The sequence below is a fragment of the Terrapene carolina genome, unplaced genomic scaffold (assembly GCF_002925995.2).
Source record: "Terrapene carolina triunguis isolate 2854851 unplaced genomic scaffold, T_m_triunguis-2.0 Scaffold84, whole genome shotgun sequence".
Lineage (NCBI taxonomy): Eukaryota > Metazoa > Chordata > Testudines > Emydidae > Terrapene > Terrapene triunguis.
Window position 1 is genome coordinate 12,397,015 of NW_020664435.1, and position 21,499 is coordinate 12,418,513.

The following is a 21,499-nucleotide window of genomic DNA, read 5'->3' on the forward strand; positions in this document are numbered from 1 at the left end:
TGACAGTCTCTGGAAAAATATCTTCCATATCTTCTGAAACTTTGCCTTAAAATCCAGGCAACATAAACAGTTCCCCTCTCCACCCCAGACATAGAGGAGACTCCAATTGGCCTCATGCCAGCACCTTGGTTGCCACCTCCACACTCCAAACCTCACTCTATGACAAGTAAGGTGCCCATATTAACCAAAGTAAAATTGGGACACTCTGTGGGGCTGGCCTGAGGTGCCTGACATCTAGGGTGACCAGATGTCCCGATTTTATAGGGACAGTCCCGATATTTGGGGCTTTTTCTTATATAGGCTCCTATTACCCCCCACTCCCATCCTGATTTTTCACACTTGCTGTCTGGTCACCCTACTGACATCACAGTTCGCCTGCACCTCCGCACAGGGCTGTCCCCAGCCACCTGGTGTTGCTGCTCGCTCCAGCCCCATGCGACAGGGATTGGGGCTGACCACCTGATCCCTGCACTGCCCTGGGCTGACTGCTTGAGCCCCGCTGCCCAGTACTTCCTGTCACCACTGGCCTCCCCAAACGTTTTGCTGCACCCCACCAAGGGGGGCACAACTCACTTTCTTGGCAAAACTGGGCATTTGTTCAGTTTGCTCTTGGCGACTGATCAGAGCCACGTGCAACTGGCAAGAGCAAAGGGGACAAATGGCCATTCTTGCCAAAAAAAGTCAGGGTTTAAAAAAGGGGACTGTCCTGCCCAAATGGGACGTATGGTCACCCTAATGACAAACCTCACGCCTGCGAGGTGCCAGACGGGCTAGTACAGGAGCTCAAGGTCACTGGGGCAGCCGGAGGCTGGGTCCCAGTTCCCAGGCGAGTCACTGCTCGGGGGGAGGGAGATGAACCCGCATCTGGTGGCAGCAGCGACAAGCCCGGCGCCTTCGGGGTTTTCTCCCCAGGCGGCAGAGGGGCAGAAGGGGGGATAATTGCAGCTACTGATACAGGCTCAGCCCCTCCCCCCGCTCCCGCCCGTCACCCTCTCTCCTGCCCACCTCCGTGTCTTCGCCTCCCGCCCTGTGCCCCGAACCTGCCTCGCCCACCCCCGCTGCTGCTCCTGGCCAACCACACGCTAGCTTCCCCTGCCCGGCCAATCGGCGCTGCCCTTACTCCGCCCCGACCCTTGCTCCCGGCCCAATAAGCGCCGCCCTTGATGGTGAGTGACGGTGCCGGGGATGGCGGCTGGGGAGCTGCTTTGATGCCGTCCGAGTCTAATTCCGGAAGCTGCCTCTGAGAACGGGGCGGGGCAGAAGGGGGCGGGGCAGGAGGGGGACGTCCCCCCCCTCCTCCTCATCCCCGCGCGCGCGTTTCCTCAGGGCCCACGGCTTCCCCCTCGGCGCCCGGCGCGGAGCCCGGGCTGGGCTGGGCGGGGCGCGGGGAGTGGCCTGCGCACGGGCTGATCGGCCCCTGGGAGGAGGCGGGGCAGCCGGAGTCAGTTGGCGGCCGGAGGCGGCGGCTGGTCGGTGCGGCGGCCTCGCCATGGTTTTCCTTAAACTCCGCGAGCAGGTGGGTGCGAAGGGCGGTGAAGCGGCGGCTGCTGCCTCCCTCCTTCATTCCCGGCCCGGGCGCGCCCCCTCCGTGTGCGGGTGTGACAGGCTCCGGGGGAGGCCCCGTGGCTGCGGCGGGGAGGGGGCTGCCGTGCCCAGTGCCCGCCGCTCCGCGCTGGGGAGGGGGCTGGGGCCCATGTGCTCGGTGCGGGCGAGTCTCTGTTACCCTGCGGCGTATCTGTGAGGGGAGCGAGCGGACTCGGCGCTGCTTGTCCCCGCCCCCCGTCTTCTCCCGGGTAACCGGCCCAGGCCGAACAGGTGGCGGCGGGTGTTTGCCCCTGCCCGCCCACATGCCCAGCCGCCCTCCTTCCCGGCCACACGTCCGTTGGTCACCCTCTGAGGTGTGAGAGTGTCTAAGGGGATTAAATAACACGCTGACGTGTGTGACTGCCTTTCACCAGGATCACTTTAAAAAGATACCTGCCTTGCTCTCTCCGGCTCTAGTGTCCCTGACGCTTGAAGTCTGCCCTGCTTTAATGGCGTGATTATATTCCTGATCATCCGAACCATTCAGTTTCTGTAAAATGCTTTGGAGGAGGAAGGTATTATGTTAGTGGCGAGCATTGACATTGGTCTGGCGCTGTGTCTAAATCTTGCCTGCTTCCCATGTAACGCTTCCCATGTAACACTTCCAAGATTCGGTCTGTCTTCTCAAGCTGTATAGCTAAAGCTCTGGTTCAGGCCTTCATTTCATTCCTTGACTTCAGCAAACTCCTCCTTGCTGGCCTTGACAAATCTCATCCTGTTCCATGTACCCAATTAAAATGCTGCTACAAAGATAACTTTCCTGGCTTGTTGCTTTAACCACTTTACAGACCTTTGTGTCCCTTCACTGGCTCTCTTCTCCACCCCATCAAACACAAACTACTTGTCTTCACTTCTGAGGCCCTCTCTGGCTTACCTCTCTTTTCTTATACAGTAGGAAGATGCTGACCTTCCACCTATGTCCTGCAAATAGTGACAGTTTTGATTTAGGATGTTTGTGCTTTCTACCATGCTGCCCTTTGTGCATCAGTCGTCTCAATACAAAATCCACAAAGCCCACTATATTGTCCGCCTTAAAACAGTCTGCTGTGATGCCTACAAAAAAAACTTGGCAGTGGTGAAACCTACCAAATTCATGGCCATGAAAAACGCCTCACAAAACGTGAAATTTGGTTCCCTCCCTGTGAAATTGGGTCTTGTGTGATTTTTATCCTATATTGTACAGATTTCATGGGGGGGACACCAGTGTTTCTCAAAGTGGGGGTCCTGACCCAAAAGGGAGTTGCAGGAGGGTCACAAGGTTATTTTAGGGGGTCATGGTATTGTCACCCTTACTTCCGTGCTGACTTCAGAACTGGGCGGCATACCATACCATGCTGCCCATACTTCTACACTGTTGCTGGCAGTGGCTCTGCCTTCAGAGTTGGGCTCCTGGCCAGCAGCCACCTTCTCCAGCTGCTCAGCTCTGAAGGCAGTGCCACCGCCAGCAGCAGCAGCGCAGAAGTAAGAGTAGCAGTACCGCACCCCCTCTACAATAACCTTGTGACCCTCCTGACAACAACTTTTTGCATCCGGACCCCTACAATTACAACACCATGAAATTTCAGATTTAAATAGGTGAAATCATGAAATTTACCATTTTAAAAATCCTCTGACAGTGAAATTGACCAAAATGGACCATGAATTTGCTAGGGCCCTAAGTATGAAATAATTTCTGGAGTAATAATCACATCAGTGCAATAGCATGCAAATATCTCTTTGAATTTCATCACTGTGCAGCAGGACAAAATAGCAGTGTGGTTGGAGTCTGGCCTTTGGGTACGACCATAATACGAATAATAATTAATTTGGAGAAATGAAACAGATTTATAGGAATGTCAGTTTGCATAGATATTTTGGTATGAAAGTATACTTTCATTCCAAAGAGCGAGGGATAGAAGCATCTTTTGAAGAAAAGATGTTGTTAAAAAGATATATTAATATTTGGAGTTGTGTAGTGTTTAACAATTGAGTGCTAGTTGTCGTTGAAATCAGTGCATGAAAATGTGAAAGATGCTGCACGTTGCTATGGCGTGTAATTTTTTAAGCCCATTTATTGAGTTGCATGCATAATTGTTAAATAATAGAAAATTTAGTTTTCTTTTTATAGTAAGAATAACCTTTGGATACACTGCTACTTAGCAAAATGAAGATTTATGAGATGAAAGATCTTGCTCTCTTCCCAGCTGGTGGCATGATGCTCTCACCTTGCTACTCAAACAGTCATCTTTTGGATTGGTCTCAGTGATCTGCTGTGATAGCATCTCACATGCCTCATTTAGAGTTTGTGATGCTCTACCAGTTAGGTGCCCCATTAAAGTGTGTTAGGTTTTTTGTTTTAAATTGGTATTGACCAGCCCCACCTAAAAATTAATGCATATTTTTGGGGGGATACTGTTTGGAGGAAGAAGTTATTCTAGGGTACCAAATTAATAGAAGTGTCAAATGCTGCATCATTTCTAGTATTGGCTGCCGAGCTGTAAATTCCAGCATTCAGTAACTGTAAATTGTGGTTATAATTAAATCTGTTATGTATGAAGTTATTTATGTATATATGTATTTATGATTCTTGTACTTTCACAAGGAAGAGTACTGACTAGCTTTATTTTATCAAATTAATATTATGCTAATGGAACTACATAGATCATAGTGCTGGTAATAGGTACCTAAAGTGAAGAACTGAATATCCTGACTAGTTCTGTTAGTAGCAGTCAAACTAAAGGTCTTCTCTAGCATTCATTAAAATAAATGCCAATTCTGTTAACTTCAATGGGTGTTGGGTCAAGTCTTTAGTTGCTATCTGTCTTTTCTTTGTTCTATGAGAAACACATTGATTTCAGTCTAGTTTCTAGTTTCTACTGGACATCTGTCTAGATTAGTTAGTGCAACCTTGTCAACTTTAACAGAAATTAAGGATTGAAAAACTTAGAGTAAGGAATAATGTAGTTTATTCTCCATCAGTGATCCTTCCTTAGAGGGCTTAGGTATATTTGTAGTAGAATGGCAAAATGTTTGTACTGTTGATAATCTTGTAACTCTTGTGGATAGAGAACTTCAGTTTCTAGAGTATCACATCTGCACCTCCTACAAATACTAAAACAATTGTCTAACAAACTTGTTTTGGACTGAAACTTTTCTTCTTTAATCCTAATGTGGAACTCTTCTTGCTGGGTCAGCACTGACCCAACGTTCCAGACCAGGGGCACTATGCTAGAGGAGATAGTATCTTTTGAATGAGATGTGAAAATGGTGTCACCAATCTTCTGCTCATTTTAAAAAACGAACAAACTAACCTTCATAAGAATAGAGATGTTCATCTTCATTATCCTGGCAGAAGACCATTTTGATATGTAAATTAGTTATGTTAACTTATGACAAATTTATATTGAAGTTATTTGTGTGCTGTTAGAGGTTCTGTGTTTTATTCCAGTGATGGCGTCATGTCATTGGTGGGCAAAGTGATTGCCATGGATTGTTGTACAATCCAATTAATAAAAATATTAGATAAATGCAAAGTCATTCTCATTCGTTCAGCAGAGATTGGTAACTTTCCCTAGGCAATGCAGCTAGAAATGTGACTTGCTTCTTTGAACATCAGCCTATTGTGTAAATGTTGCAGAGCACTTCTGATACTCTTCTTAGGTTGATTTCTGTTGGGGTTAATTTAGGTTTCACATATGACAATCTTGAGTTGTGTTAAGCTTTCAGACGATCTAGAAGGGATGTATGTTAACTCTGTAACTGTCACTCTATTCTCCAGCAGAGCTAACAATAGAAAGGAAAGGGGTTACAGGATGAAGAACAGTAGTAAGGTTACATAAGCCAACAGTGCACACATTTTTATTGTTCCTTATCATTTAAACATGTTTAGTTTCGGTTTCTAGCTACTATTAGTTACAGCAGAAGTGGGTCTTGAGGACACATTTGGAGGGGGAAAGGGTTGTGAAGTCATCCAGTGTGTAATATGGCAACACTTGTGGTCAGAAATCCCTCCATCAGGATATTTGTTGAACTCACGGTGAAATCCTGGCCCCATCTAAGTCAATGGCAAGACTCCCACTGACTACGGGGGGAGGGGAGGGGAGAGCGAGGATTTCACCTATAGAGTCAAACTGGGCTGTGCAGTTCTAGCTGACTCGGCTGTGGCGTCTCATAGGGCCAGAATTTGGTCCAAAATGCTTCTTCATAGCAGTTTTAGAGATGTAATAGTTTAGGCTCAGATCCTGCATGTGATGAATGTAGTGCACTTTTGAACTGTGTAAATGTTTTTCTATTACAACCAAGCAAATGATGAGAAAACAACTTGATGTTTAACTTGCATAGCAGAGTATCTGCAAATCATTGTGGAAAGTAGATCCTTTCAGTATATTGAGTCCTTTCTTAGTTCCAGGCTGCTTGACTAGGGGGGAGGGGCTTCTGTACAAATTTATGCTGTACTTTACGCACCTTGGTGGGTGGCATCCTAAACACATCTGGCACCAGTCAGTGTTCTGTTTTTTGTGCCCATCGCTATCCTGTGCCCATCACTCTGGTGCGAGAGTGCCACATTTTCTGGAAGAAGCTAGAACGGCTTAACAATTTTCGAGGGTAATGGAAGGCAGATATGAATACCAACCCTTCACTTGGAATGAAGGTGACAATGCTACAGACTGCATTTACTTGTAGTTGCAGTTTACTCTGCATTCTGGTATGCCTTGATTAATGAATAAAACTTCTTTGTTAATCTTCGTAACTCTTTTTAGTTGTCTGAGAGAATATTTTGAGTTGTGGACTTGGTATCTTGAAAGCCAAATAGTGTTGTGTTTTGTTTTTTTTTTTTTTTTTTGAGCTCAGTCATAGAAGTATTAGGAAACTATTGAAACATTGAGCAAGTAAGCAAGAGTTTATTTGTTCTATGATCTAAATTTTACAAAATTCTAAACATTAAGGTCGTGTGCATGCACCAGAATGTTTTGTCAAGTATTGCTTATTCTAAACAGGTAGAGAGATGATTTTTAGAAGACCTGCAAGACCATACTTTCCACAATAGTCTGTTACATGCCTGTCAGTACATTTAATTTCAGTACACTTTTTTTTTTTAACTGAAACTTGGAGACCTCTTCCATCAAAATCTGTAGCCACTTATCCTGTTCTATTCTAGCAACAGGCTGCTTGTGGCAAAACTCATTGAACACTGCTTCATTGTAACTGTTAAAGACCTGGCTCCTCCTTTAAGACATCAGTATTTAAACGATCCACATCCTGGGGTTTTTTCTTCCCCCAGGGAAGGGGAGAAGGTTAAGACCTGTGATAGTGGCCATTGAAGGCCATCTGTGCACTGCATACTTGCCAACATATTTTACTTTTCTGTTGGACTACTCATTAGGCTATGTTTAGGATGCATTATTTCCCAGAAATCAGACTCTGCTTAATGGAGTAAGGCAGAGAATAAGAAGTGGCTGCATGAGGCTATTAGGTTGACCACTTATCTCAAAAGTGAGCGCCCTGATTTTTTTATTGCTCATTTATATCTTTCTCTTCGCTAAGATGGATCTTATTCATTTGGCAGTTAAACAAATGTTTGCAGTGTCCTCGTGAACAGTGAATGCTTACATGGTTGCTATTTTCATTACTGCTAGTGTTAAACTTTATTTTTGGTATGAATTCTAAAAAGGATTAACATCCAAACTAGTTCCTTATTGGACGAGAAGAGAAATTGTCTCACTGCGATGGGGGAGGAGAGGAACTGTTGTTCTGCGGGGGGGGGGGGGGGGGGGGGAAAGGGAAAAACCAATTTTCCCTTTTTTTTTAAGCCCTGTGCAAATGTCAAATTTTGGAGAATTCATGTCTCTTCCTATTAGATTTAAGAGGTTGTAGTTGGGTTAAAAAATTATCTAAAATACCAAGCAGCAATCTAAAAACTAACAACCCCCCCTTCCAGTCTCTTAAGAACTTTTTTTGGTTGCTTTAAAGAAAACCCCAACCCAATCCCCCATACTTAAAACTTGCATCTAAACTACATTAGACATCAAAAACAATATCCAAATATTTTCCTTTCTTAGTATTTTCCTCAGACTTTCTGATAATTGTTGCCCTTGGGTTCAGAATCCATGTGCGTTGACAAGATGATGTCCGGGCTCAGGTAGCTCAAAGAACGTTTCTCTTTATGGAAGAAAGAGCTGATCCATCCCAGTACACAGAGCTCAGGATTGCTTCCACTCCATAGTCCTTACATATAAAGCTATTAAGGAGTGCCTAGTGTCACAGGTTTTTACTGTCTTTGAGTAAATGGACCCCAACGGGAGGGAGGGAGGATTTTGAGAGCCTGACTTGGAAACAAGACCTTCTCCTCAGATGATAAGAGAGATTTAAAAAAACAAACAAACAAAAAAAAAAAACGGAACAAACCCTAAACAAAAGTCCTGGGCCTGCAGTCTAATCTGCAGAGCAGATCCTGTTGACCTCAGTGAGGTCATAAGGGTCCATTTGTGCAGATCCAATTGAAGGTTTGCAGGTGTTGTTAGTAGCCAAGGATCTGGAAACAAAATAAGGTGAACCAAACCATGCCTATCATGCAATAAAGAGCTAACTTCATAAAAGCTTGTAGAAAAATTGCCAGTATCTGCTGGAATCTGAAAGTCACTGTGAACTTTGAACTAGCAAACTGTCCCTCCTGCCTGTACGGATATTGACATCCCCAAAACTGTTAGTCTGTTCATTGACCAGACTGGGGAAGAAATGCATCTACTCTTTTACTGCACTTATTGTATATCTTCCACTTTCTCATCTCTTTCAACATTTGGCCACAGTCTTTTTCCTCATCCACTGGAATTTTGTGAAGCCAAACTACTGCTGGATATGATCAGTTTTACTGTTCCTACCAACTTCTTTCTAACATATTTCTTTTATTTTCCTCTTGCTTTTATTCCTGTCTTTCCTATTTCTGGAACTTGAGTGGGAGACTGAAGCTGCCTTAGTTACAGTGGCTAACCGCTTTTTAAAGTTATTTATGATGTTTGTGTTTACATAACTTACAGTATAATACAAATCATACTACTAAATTATTTGGCATATTAAAACTGCAAATCTAAATAAAGCAGCTCCTCATCTTTGAGTGCAACCAATATCCTACTGTATATATTGTAAGACTTCAAGGCCAGAAGGGACCATCAAGATATCTAGTCTAACTTCCTTCACATCACAGATTACAGAACCTCATCCATCCACTTCTGCAATAGGCCCAAAACCTCTGTCTGAGTTACTGAAGTCTTCAAATCTTGTTAAAGACTTCAAGTTATAGAGAATTTACCATTCACCCTAGTTCAAACCAGCAAATGACCTATGCCCCACGTGGCTGAGGCAAGCAAAATTCACCCAGAGTCTGTGCCAGTTTGACCTGTGTGAAAATGTCTTCCTGACTCCAAATATGGTGATCAGTTAGACCCCGATTATGTAGGTGAGACCCACCAGCCAGACACCTGGGAAATAATCCCCTGTAGTATCTCAGAGCTCTCTGCATATAGTGTCCCATCTCTGGCCGTTTTAGAGATATTTGCAAATAGCAGTTGTGGATGGGCTATGTGCCATTGTGGACACCCTTCTCATACCGTGCCCTCCATAAACTTATCAAGCTCTTCCTTAAAAGCAGTTAGGTTTTTAGCCCCCACTACTCCCTTTGGAAGGCTGTTGCAGAATTTAACTCCTCTTATAGTTAGAAATGTTTGTCTAATTTCAACCCAAAACTTGTTGATGGCCAGTTTAAATCCATTTGTTCTTGTGCCAATATTAACCCTTAACTTAAATAACTCCTCTTCCTCCCTGGTGTTTATTCCTCTTATGTATGTATAGAAGGCAATCATATCTTCCCTCAGCCTTCGTTTTGTTAGGCTAAACAAAGCTCATTAAGTCTCCTTTTGTAAGGCAGGTTCTCCATTCTTCTGATCATCCTGGTAGCTCTTCTCTGCACCTGTACCAATTTGAATTAATCTTTCTTAAACTGCAGAGACCAGAGTTGCACACAGTATTCCAGATGAGTGCCTTATATGGTGCCTTGTACAGTGGGAACAACACTTCCCTATAGGGTGGATAAAACTCAATGATTTAAAATAAAAAAAAATTGGATTTTTTTATTTAAATCAGATTTTTTGATAGGATTTTTCCTCAAAAAGCATTTTATCTAAAGATGGTTTTAATTAAGATACATTATAGCTCAAAGATATCTCATCATGAAATAGGGGTTATAAATTTTGATTCTATAGTATAAGACAATATATTCATGTAATGTTTAAGAAAAAGTTTGTAAATGAGTTCCAATAGTTCATGGATTAGGGACCCAATCTCATGTTTGTATAGGGACCCAATATTTTAAGTTTCTCATGTTGACCTGGCTGACATAGTCGATTTTAATTTTTTGTAATTCATTTAACTATTTGAGTTAAAAACAATTTTAACAAAAACAAACCTAATTTTAAAAAACTTGAATGTTTAACTAAATTCAAAAATTCATATGCTTGTTTTGTTAAAATATTATATGTTTGCTGTTGAAGAAAAAAATCCAGAATACATAACGTTGTTGTTTTAGTTAAATAAAACAATTTAAATGTCTGTTTGGTGATGTTCTCCTCCTAATACAGCATGACAAGAAAATCCTCCAAATATTAATGATTAACCTGTTGAATTGGAGATAGTTCATCTCCCAATGACTTCATACATATCTGCTTCAGTTACCTTTGGTAAATGAAATAACCAAACAATCATTCATTTTCTGATATAGCTGTTTAATCTGAAAACTTTTCAAAATAAATCACTTTAAAAATGTATAGTGTGTACCTTCTAAAAATGAAACCTACATCTATCGCTGAGTTGTGAAGAATATGTAATAAGGTTCTAACAACCAACAAGAATGCACTTTTATGTACAAATCCATGATTCATAGATTCTAGGACTGGAAGGGACCTCGAGAGGTCATCGAGTCCAGTCCCCTGCCCGCATGGCAGGACCAAATACTGTCTAGACCATCCCTGATAGACATTTATCTAACCTACTCTTAAATATCTCCAGAGATGGAGATTCCACAACCTCCCTAGGCAATTTATTCCAGTGTTTAACCACCCTGACAGTTAGGAACTTTTTCCTAATGTCCAACCTAGACCTCCCTTGCTGCAGTTTAAGCCCGTTGCTTCTTGTTCTATCCTTAGAGACTAAGGTGGACAAGTTTTCTCCCTCCTCCTTATGACACCCTTTTAGATACCTGAAAACTGCTATCATGTCCCCTCTCAGTCTTCTCTTTTCCAAACTAAACAAACCCAGTTCTTTCAGCCTTCCTTCATAGGTCATGTTCTCAAGACCTTTAATCATTCTTGTTGCTCTTCTCTGGACCCTTTCCAATTTCTCCACATCTTTCTTGAAATGCTGTGCCCAGAACTGGACACATTACTCCAGCTGAGGCCTAACCAGAGCAGAGTAGAGCGGAAGAATGACTTCTCGTGTCTTGCTCACAACACACCTGTTAATATATCCCAGAATCACGTTTGCTTTTTTTGCAACAGCATCACACTGATGACTCATATTTAGCTTGTGGTCCACTATAACCCCTAGATCCCTTTCTGCCGTACTCCTTCCTAGACAGTCTCTTCCCATTCTGTATGTGTGAAACTGATTTTTTCTTCCTAAGTGGAGCACTTTGCATTTGTCTTTGTTAAACTTCATCCTGTTTAACTCAGACCATTTCTCCAATTTGTCCAGATCATTTTGAATTATGACCCTGTCCTCCAAAGCAGTTGCAATCCCTCCCAGTTTGGTATCATCTGCAAACTTAATAATCGTACTTTCTATACCAATATCTAAGTCGTTAATGAAGATATTGAACAGAGCCGGTCCCAAAACAGACCCCTGCGGAACCCCACTCGTTATGCCTTTCCAGCAGGATTGGGAACCATTAATAACAACTCTCTGAGTACGGTTATCCAGCCAGTTATGCACCCACCTTATAGTAGCCCCATCTAAATTGTATTTGCCTAGTTTGTCGATAAGAATATCATGCGAGACCGTATCAAATGCCTTACTAAAGTCTAGGTATACCACATCCACAGCTTCTCCCTTATCCACAAGACTCGTTATCCTATCGAAGAAAGCTATCAGATTGGTTTGACATGATTTGTTCTTTACAAATCCATGCTGGCTGTTCCCTATCACCTTACCACCTTCCACGTGTTTGCAGATGATTTCTGCAAACACGTGGATTTGATTAAATGATTAAATTGAGTCTTCCTGGCTAGTGATTTAAATCAATTTGATTTAAATCAAATCCACCCTGCTTCCCTATCTCTATTGGAATCGCCTCACCTAATGCATCCTAGGATTGCATTAGTCTTTTTCATGACCGCATCGCACTGGTGGCTCATAGTCATCTTGCGATTGACCAATACACCCAGGTCTTTCCCCTCCTCTATTGCTTCCAACTAGTAAATCTGCAGTTTATAGCAAATATTTGTTAGTCCCTAAACGCATGATTTGCACTATTACATTTCATTCAATTTCTATTACTCCACTATTCAGGGTCATCCAGATCTTGTATAATACTCTGGTCCGCCTCTGTATTGGCAGTACTTCCCAACTTCGTGTCATCTGCAAATTTTATTAGAGTACTCCCACTTTTTGTGCCAATATCATTAATGCAAATGTTAAATAAGATTGGGCCCAAGACCAATCCTCCAGGAACTCCACTAGTAACCGCCCTTCAGCCAGACAGTTCTCCTTTCAATATGACCTGTTGTAGTTTCCCCTTTTAATCATTTCCTTACCCACCTTTGGATTAATCCCCGTCTTCTCCAATTTTACTAACAATTTCCAGACCTAGGTGGAACAATATCTGATGCTTTGCTGAAATCAAGGTAGATTAGGTCTACTGTATTTCCTTTTTCTAAAACATTGGTTATCTTCCCAAAGAAAGATCAGGTTGGTCTGGCAAAATCTACCTTTTGTAAACCATGTTATATTCCCAGTTACTGTTTACCTCCATGTATTTAATTACTCTCTCTTTCAAAATTTGCTCTAAGATCTTGTGTACAATTGAAGTCAATCTAACAGGCCTGTAGTTGCCTGGGTCAGGCTTTTTTCCTTTCTTATATTAGCAATTTTTCAGTCATCTAGGATATGACACCCCCACCCACCCCGAGTTTAAAGATTCATTAAAAAATCTTGCTATTGGATTTGCAATTTCATATGCCAGTTCCTTTAATATTCTTGGAAGATGATTATCTGGGGCACCTGATTTGGTCCCATGATTTTGGCTTCCATGTTGAATGTAATTTCTGAGGGTTGCCAACTCTGACTGAAGCTATTCTGGGAAATATTTTTTCCCCAACATGATATATTGTGATTTTCTTAAAATATCCTATTAAAATTTCCTGGATTGCTTTCAATTGTCACTGGGAGATGGATGCTGATTTCGGTAGTCTCCAGGCCAATCCTGGAGGGTTGGCAACCCTATAATTTCTATTTCCATATCCTTGTTCCTATTAGCCACCCTGCCACTGCCTCCAAGTTCTTATTAAAAACTGAGGCAAAGTATTCATTTAGGTGTTGGGCCAAAGCTAGAATATCTTTAATCTCTACCCCATCTGCAGTGCTTAATGGTTCCACCACTTTGTTTTCTTTTTATTTATATGAGTGTAAGAGTTCTCTCTCTCTAAGTGCATCTGAGAGCCAAGTTCTACTCTAGGTTTCAGAGATGTGATTTCATTGAAGCCAATCACTTTTGATTTAAATGGAATTTCATGGATGTAACAGAGGGCAGAATTTGGTTTATAGTATGTTTCCAGATCTGCTGGAGGAAATTTTGTTTTAATCTCAGTGCATACAATGGTGCATTGTGTCCAGTCAAGGTGTCGGAGTCCATAATGCCCAGATGTTTTATATATCCTTTTAAAAGGCTTTTTTGATGGAAATGTTGATCAGTGGTTGCCTAATGCAGCGATAATATAAATCTGCCAATGTATATAAGGAGGACTAATTTGAGTGAGTGTTAATGTGTCTGTCTCTGTTCTATGTGTAAGGTTTTTAAGTCTAGATGACCTATATTTCAGAACTACTTGAGTTTATAGATTTAAGGAAATCCAAAGGTTTCAGAATTCCTTGAAATCTAGTATCTTATCTTTTCCCAGGCAACTAAATAACTAATAAACTATGCTGAATTTACTGGGAAACATTTAATCTCTGGTGTTCCTAACTTTTTAAGTGTTATGCCTCCCGCTTGCTACCCCATGAGAGAAGTGAAGATTTTAACTGCATATTAGGAGTTTAACAGACTACTTGACACAAGATAGGCCAAAGTTTTCATCTCCTGGCACTTTCTTACTGGATAGGAAGAGGAAGCATGCAGCCTTTGGACATCCCAGGACTATTCAACCAGATTAGTGCTCTTCTGGTACAGGAAAGTAGCTGTTGTGGTGGAAGGAGACAACGGAGAGAATAATTTCCCCCCTGATAAATACTAAAGTTTAAAGTGTGGTGAGGGAAGTAATCATTAGCAGGAAGATGTATGGGAGCCTAGGACATATCTCCTTGTCAGCTACCCTCATACTGCTTTTATTCAAATTTAATTATTTATTTTTGTGGAGTACCTAGCTATAATGATAGGCATACTGGTCTCTAGAGGTATCCAATCTAGGTAGAAACTACTAATTCCTGTTACAGTTTACACAAACGTTCATTTACCTCTGCCTTCAGAGGTATATTTTCACATGAACAAAGAACTTGCCTTGCCATGTGAGAACACTGCCTTTCTGAAAGGAGAAAGGTAGACATGGCTTTTCACAAGCGCTCTTAAAATTCTTCAGGAAATGTGTTTGAAACTTTAGTAGTGACCCTATTTCTAGAATGTTGTTTTTAAATTTTTTTTTTTTTTAATTAGAATGGGTTTAAGGCTGAGTAAGGAAGTGTCTCAACTTTTTTGCCTGGTAGCTAATCTGTTACTATTTGGTACTAATCTGTTGTTTTTTGTTTTGGTTGTGGATTGTTTTTAATTGTCAGGGCACCTAGTATCTAATATGTTTCTTGTGTGTTTGTGTTTACAATCTAAATATTTAGCTTTAAACTAATGGAGGAAAACTCCAAAACAATAATAGCACTTTACATTTGCAACACACTTGTAATCACACCTACCACTTTTCAGGGTCTTCCCCCCCCCCCCCCCCCCCATTGTCCCCATACTACCATTCAAAGCCAGTTTCCTCTCAGCACCTTCTGGGTAGGGGCTTGGAGTCTTTCCTTGGACTGGGTACTCATGTCCATTATCTCAGTCCCATTTTTGGCTTCCTTTTTGATCTGAAGACAGTTGCCTTCTGTATGAAGAGGCCTAAGAGTGCCCAAACAAGCTATCACATGGAGTTCAGGTTGTCTTTATGGAAATAAAGCTTTTTTTTTTTAGTACAAATTATAAAATGTTAAACATACTTTTAAACTAATATGACTAAGCAGTCAGAGTATTACCTATGGCATGGGAGGAAAAATCTGTCCAATTCTCAGTTCAAAAACCTGTCATTTCTGCCTCTGTGTACCAGCAATTCTCTCTCTGGCCCAAGGAGAATCTTTGTGCCTTCTAGGATAGCTGGGTTGCTTTGTTTTCCTATTACCATTGTTTAAATTTGTATTCAGGTTAATACCTGGAGGCTCCAGTTCCATTATACCACATGTATGAAAAGATAGTGGTCCCCCGCCCACCCAGAGTTTACAGTATCTTTCCCGGGTAGTTTGGGCCTGCCACATCATCTTTTCAATCCATCGTAGGTATGGACAATAAATCTTGTAGTCTTTGACTTCCCCTTTGTAGTTGTTGATACATAGTCATAACTCCAAGAACAAACACAAGCTGTGCCTGTTATACCTGGTGAATTCTGATATTTTTGTGTAGCTGAACATGTGTATATTTTTACCTATGCACACCTTTACTTAGTAACTTTCTGTTCCCACCAGTAAGTTATTTATAAAGAAATAACAAATTCTCAACTGTAATACAAAATGAAAATTGAATGTAGCTATCTTTCTCTGCTATACAAATATTAAATACTGTAGGGGAACAAAGATAATTGAACATCAGTCTCTAAGGAGAGGTGGCAGTTTCTGGTAATTTGCAGAAAATGTATTTAACCTCAGCTCGAAAGGAAGCAGGAATATCAAATCATATATGGGCTAGTTTATGCTTCATGTCCGTATAGCATCCATTGTTGTTAAAAAGACACCAATTGAATTGCTCTTGTGTGCAAATGTTTTATTTGCTTAACATGTAATTCATTGAATCCCAATAAATTAGATTTTTGTAGAGGGAGAAAAATCTTTTTTTTTTTTTTTTTTTTTTTTTTGCAGTTTTGACTTGATCCAAAAATCAATTAGTCTTTAAAATTAGGGTTACCATCCGTCCGGGTTTCCCCGGACATGTCCGGGTTTTTCAGCTTTAAATGGCCGTCCGGGGGGGGGATTTCTAATCAAGTAGAAATGTCCGGGATTTCCCCCTTCCCCTCATGCAGAGTGCGGCGCGGCTGATTGGACGCCTGGCCTGATTGAAAGCCGCTCGCAGCCACTAGAGCCTCTAGCAGCCAGAGTCCCTCCCCCTCCCCCGCTCCCTCGTCCCCCACAGAGCAGCGCGGCAGTGTTTGAGTCCACCTGGAGCCTGCAGCTCTCCCTCTGCCTGGTGAGCGGGGGGAGCAGGGCAGGCGGCGGGGGGGTGTAGAGGCTGCAGGGGCAGGGCAGGCAGGGGGCGCAGAGGCTGCAGGGCGAGTGGGGAGCAGGGGGCACAGGCTGCAGGGCGAGGAGGAGCAGGGCAGGCAGGGGCATAGAGGCTGCAGGGGCAGGGCAGGCAGGGGGTGCAGAGGCTGCAGGGGCGAGGGGCTGCAGGGCGAGTGGGGAGCAGGGGGCATAGACGCTGCAGGGGTGGGGGGGTGCAGAGGCTCCAGGGCAAGGAGGAGCAGGGCAGGCAGGGGCATAGAGGCTGCAGGGCGAGTGGGGAGCAGGGAAGCACTTAGCAACCCCCAGCCAAGATCAGAGCGGGAGGGAGGAGGGGGAATGCAGAGTGCTCAGAGGAGGGGGCAGAGTTGGGGCAGGGACTTTGGGGAAGGGGTTGGAATGGGGGCGGAGAAGGAGTGGGATTGGGGCAGGGCCAGTGGCGGGACCGGGGCCCCGTGGAGTGTCCTGCTTTTTAAATGTTTGAATATGGTAACCCTATTAAAATGGACTTTGGTTTAGGGCCTTTGAATATCTGATAATACTTTAAATGTTTGGAAACGAGAATGTGATTATCAAACCACAAAAATCAGTTGGAGGATTGCAGGGTAGGTGTAGTACAGAGGTCCCCAAACTGAGGTGTGCCCCTCTTGGGGGGGCGTGGAGGAATGTTTGTGGGGGGCGTGGCTGAGGCCTGGGCCAGCCCCTCTGGGGGGGTGGGGAGGGAGTGCCACCCAGCTCTGCTCCTGGCCCCACCCATACCCCCAGCTGTGGCCCCAGCCTGGGCCCCTTTATTCCTGTCTGTCTCTCCCCACTCCCCCCGGAGCTGCCCTGGGGGAGAGGGGGGGCGAACACAGTTAAGGGGGGGTGTGACCCTGAAAAGTTTGGTGACCACTGGTGTACTACAATGAGTAGATTTCAAGATGAGTTGCTTTAATGAGCTCCATGCACATTGAGAGTAGTTGCCCCTGAAAAAGCAGGCATGATAAAGCTGCAGCTTGGCAATCTCTCAATGACTATAGTAGAACCTCACAGTTTTGAACACCTCAGGAATGGTGGCCGTTTGTAACGCTGAACAAAACATTATCAAAAATTTACAACTGGACATTGACTTAATACAGCTTTGAAACTTTACTATGCAGAAGAAAAATGCCGGTTTTAACCATCTTAATTTAAATGATGAAACAAGCACAGAAACAGTTTCCTTATCTTGTCAAATAGTTTTTTAAACTTTCAATTTTTTAAAAGTAGTTTCCATTTAACACAGTACTGTACTGTATTTGTCTTTTTTTGTCTCTGCTGCTGCCTGATTGCATACTTCCAGTTCCAAATGAGGTCTGTGATTGACCGGTCAGTTTATAACTCTGGTGTTTGTAACTCCTGAGGTTGTACTGTGCAAGTGTTGGCATAACACTGGTATTCAATCAGTTACCCTCTTTTCAGAATGCCTTCTCCTTATAGATATGCTGAAGTGAAGAACAAAGAATAAGAAGGGTCAAAAATGAAGATGTGAAAGGTGCAGTGATTGAAGGAGTGTGATTATTAATACATTCTAAAACAGAAGCTGACAAATGGACACTGATAACTATAACTATAGTTATAGAGAAGGAAAAGCTGGGTTGACAGTTTTATTTGGGTAAGGGATTATTTTGGGCGATGTGAGTTGGAAAAGGTGGTTTTGCATAAAATAGACTTGCCTACAATATCTAACTAAAAGAAAATCCTGAACACTTGAAAATCTAACAGAATAGCAAAATCTGGAGTAGCTTACTGGTCTGAAGAAAGTGACAACAGTAGAAAAGAGTTTGTAAAAGTGTACGACTATGAGAATCCATGGACTACCTATTTTGGCTATTCATGTTTGAGGAATTAATCTCCGCATATTAAATGACATACGTATGGTGATAAATGATATGCTACTCCTAATATTGTATTAATTTCTTTTACAAGATGCAGTATGCTTTGTGGTGTTTCTAACAGTGTTGCAAAAAAGTCAAGTCAGTTCTAAGATAAAAACAAGATGTTTGAAGCGCATTTTCAGCAGGTGGGTTTTAGTTGTTTGTGTGCATGTGGGAATGTTCAACATGGGGTAGCACAAGGGAAGTGTCTAAAGAACATGGTAAATACCCCCCCCCCCCCAAAAAAAAAAGGTAAATAGGTTGGCAAACCAGGCCATGATAATATGGTCTTTGGGAAGTTTCAAAACTAGAGCTGCAATTTTGGTGAATGATAGAGATTGTAGTCCTATTTCTTATCCAGAAAAGTCTGTTCATAGCAGACTTCCTGAAATTATGGAGAGTCAAGGTAGAGGTTGTTTGCAGTAGTTGAAAGGAAGATGACCAACACAAGAATAAGGATTTAAGAAGAGGCATTGTTATTTTAATGGTGACAAACTGTCATTGTTGGAAAAAGAAGGGTGAAATGGAAATTCTCTTTAGCGTTGAAAGCAAAGTTTAAGGTCCGAATTAAGGGCTTTGGCATTGACAGCAGAAGACACGTCCATCAGTTCTCTGTACTTGGGGGAGGGAAAACTAAGTGACACAGAGGGTGCTCTAACACTGGTTAGAGAGAAAGCTACAGAGCATTGCCATTACTGTGGAGTGGGCTTGTACCCCAGAGGAACTTCCCACTGCACAGCACGGCTGCTTGGGCTGTGTGGTGGGGCCAGGATTTGGGCATTAGGCACTTCACACTTTTCTTGTTTCAAACTTTGTTTGCGGATTGAGTTAAACAGTCCTGCATTAATTCACATTTAGTTCACATGTAGAGGGTCATCAACAATCAATAAAGGTAGGCTTTGCTGGCAGAACTGGATTTTTATATTTTTATAATTTTGACAGTTGCTTAAAAATAGATGTAGATATTTTTTTTTTTTTTAATTTTTATGGATTTAAATTTTTAGTTGCGGGAAATTATGGGGGGGGTGTCATTTAATGACTAGATGTTGAGATTGGAAAAAGTTACAAGCTTTATAACTGTTAAAACACAAACTGTCAACATCACTTCAGTTTGATTTAAGATTTTTCTTTGTTTTAAGTTCTCAAGCAGGATTTTCTTTGCCTATATGTAAATGTAGATTATTGTTGATGGAAATAATTTTTGTAAGTTGATGTATGTACAGTGAAATTGTTCACTGACATTTATTGATAAAAATCTAATCCTTCCAAGCCTAAATAAAGGCAGTACACTTTTAAAAAAAAAATAAGCTTAAATTTGGCAGAAATTGGTATGTAAGCTCCCATTTGCCAAGGAAAAAATTTTATTTATTTTTGTCAAACCCTGCCCTTATCCTTGTTGTCTGGACCACTTTAATGAAACCTAACTATTTGGAGGCCACTTTTAAAATATTTGTTAAGGGATGAACAAGTGCGTGTACATGAGAGTACATACTATTCTATAGGTTCTTGTGTCTTCCCTCTTACACTTATTTGCCTAGTATTTCAGCTGGACTCAGGTGCTTTTTGTTCTGCTTGTTATGATACTGCTCATTACAACTACTCTCGGTCTCTTTATGATAATTCCCATAGTTATCTGCAGTACTGAAGCTCTGTGGTCACTAAAGAAAGCAAATTGAGCGTAGTGCTGATGTGACATAATCATGCCTCGATTTGTTCTTTCACTATACCGTTTTCTACCCGAGTAGAATCAGTTTTGTAACAAGTGCTGAACTTTGTTTTATATACAAGTTGAACATTTTGTCTGAGAAACCTGGACTCTATCAACACTTGCTGCCCTCTCCATCTTGTTTTATGTGTGTATGTATGTATGTATTGTTGAAAGTTTCTTAATTCTCAATATAGGCAGAGTTGGTCTTAAAATTTGATTAACCTCTTTGTGTCTGGTCCAAGAATGTGTGAGGTTCTGCTATTTAGAACTTAGTAAATTTTCAGTAAACCATTTTCTTTCTTTCTTTTTTTTTTCTTTTGTCCTGCGAAGAATGCTTTTTTCTTATCAAAAACATATCCAGGAGAACATGCTAGAGTTGTCTTCTGATACCAGGACAGTCATCAAACTAATTAGGTATTCATATCATGCTTATCACTCATATTTGAGCTGGCAATCATTGGCTAAGCCTTTAGGAGGATGCAGCTTCATCTGTAGCTCAGCATTTCTGCCTCTAGAGTTGCTGGCAGGCAGTCTTTCAAAGCTTGCATTTTTTTGCAGGGATAATGCCTGTAAATCATGACACAATTATATTAAAGCCTAATCAGTGATACTGCTCTTGAAACTGGTATTTTTCAGTGGGAGTGAGGAATTGGATTCCATTTAGTTTTTTTCTCAAAGGCATGTCTTTGTCTCCTAGTAGCAGTATGAAGGTTGATGAGACAAAGAAAATGAGTGTGAAATCACAATGTTGCAGTTCATGTGAGTGTTTTCAGGTTCTCCAAGTCTACTCAGAGAAAGAGCACACTTTTGCTCCCCCCCATCTTTAAGTGTGCTCTTCAAAGAGCTTTTTATTATAGGAAAACTTAGGTGGCATCCTCTTCCATAAAAGAAGAGCATTAAGAAGATAAATGCTGTTTTATTTACTTGCCTTAATAGTAAAGAAATGACTGCAATGTGTTTAATTCCTTCTGAATAATCATAGCTTATTAGAACAATTATTGAAAATTTTACTATTGTTTCTACTGGAATATTGTTGAGAAAAAATCAGTTTTGTTAATTCTCTTTCCATTGCTTTAGAACAAAATTCATTAATGTGTCAAACATTTTCCATTAAAGACACTATCAGGCAACCTGGTCCCACACTCTGTTTTGTTTTTATAAGTATATATTATTGTAAAACAATATGAATAGGAATGTTCTTATGGATTTTAACTAGTGTTTTCACTTTTTCTTGAAAATTTTCTTCTACAATGCTTGTAACTATAATATTGTATCATTGGTAGTGCACGAGAACCTAAAAATAACTGATAGGCCATTATCATTACTCTTAGCACTTAGATAAATATTAAATATATGGAGATATACCTCATAGAACTGGAAGGGACCCCGAAAGGTCATCGAGTCCAGCCCCCTGCCTTCACTAGCAGGACCAAGTACTGATTTTGCCCCAGATCCCTAAGTGGCCCCCTCAAGGATTGAACTCACAACCGTGCGTTTAGCAGGCCAGTGCTCAAACCACTGAGCTATCCCTCCCCTCATTGCTTGGACAAACAATATTTGTGAAATGGAAACAACTTATATTTTGGTCTTTCTCACTGATTACTGTGAACCTACA

The 21,499-nt window shown here is 41.7% G+C and overlaps 1 protein-coding gene across 2 annotated transcripts in view; it reads left to right on the forward strand.

Annotated features, from left to right (window-relative positions):
• The first annotated feature begins 1,416 nt into the window (after positions 1 to 1,416).
• The window catches only part of ANKRD28 (ankyrin repeat domain 28), a 201,499-nt gene continuing 181,416 nt past the window's right edge, over positions 1,417 to 21,499 (forward strand). Inside the window, exon 1 of one of the 2 annotated variants that reach the window (XM_024209574.2) lies at positions 1,417 to 1,516. In XM_024209574.2, the coding sequence (XP_024065342.1) occupies positions 1,490 to 1,516 (27 nt within the window). In that variant the 5' untranslated portion in view covers positions 1,417 to 1,489. The remainder of the gene's footprint in view (positions 1,517 to 21,499) is intronic. The other variant, XM_024209575.2, reaches the window with a different exon arrangement.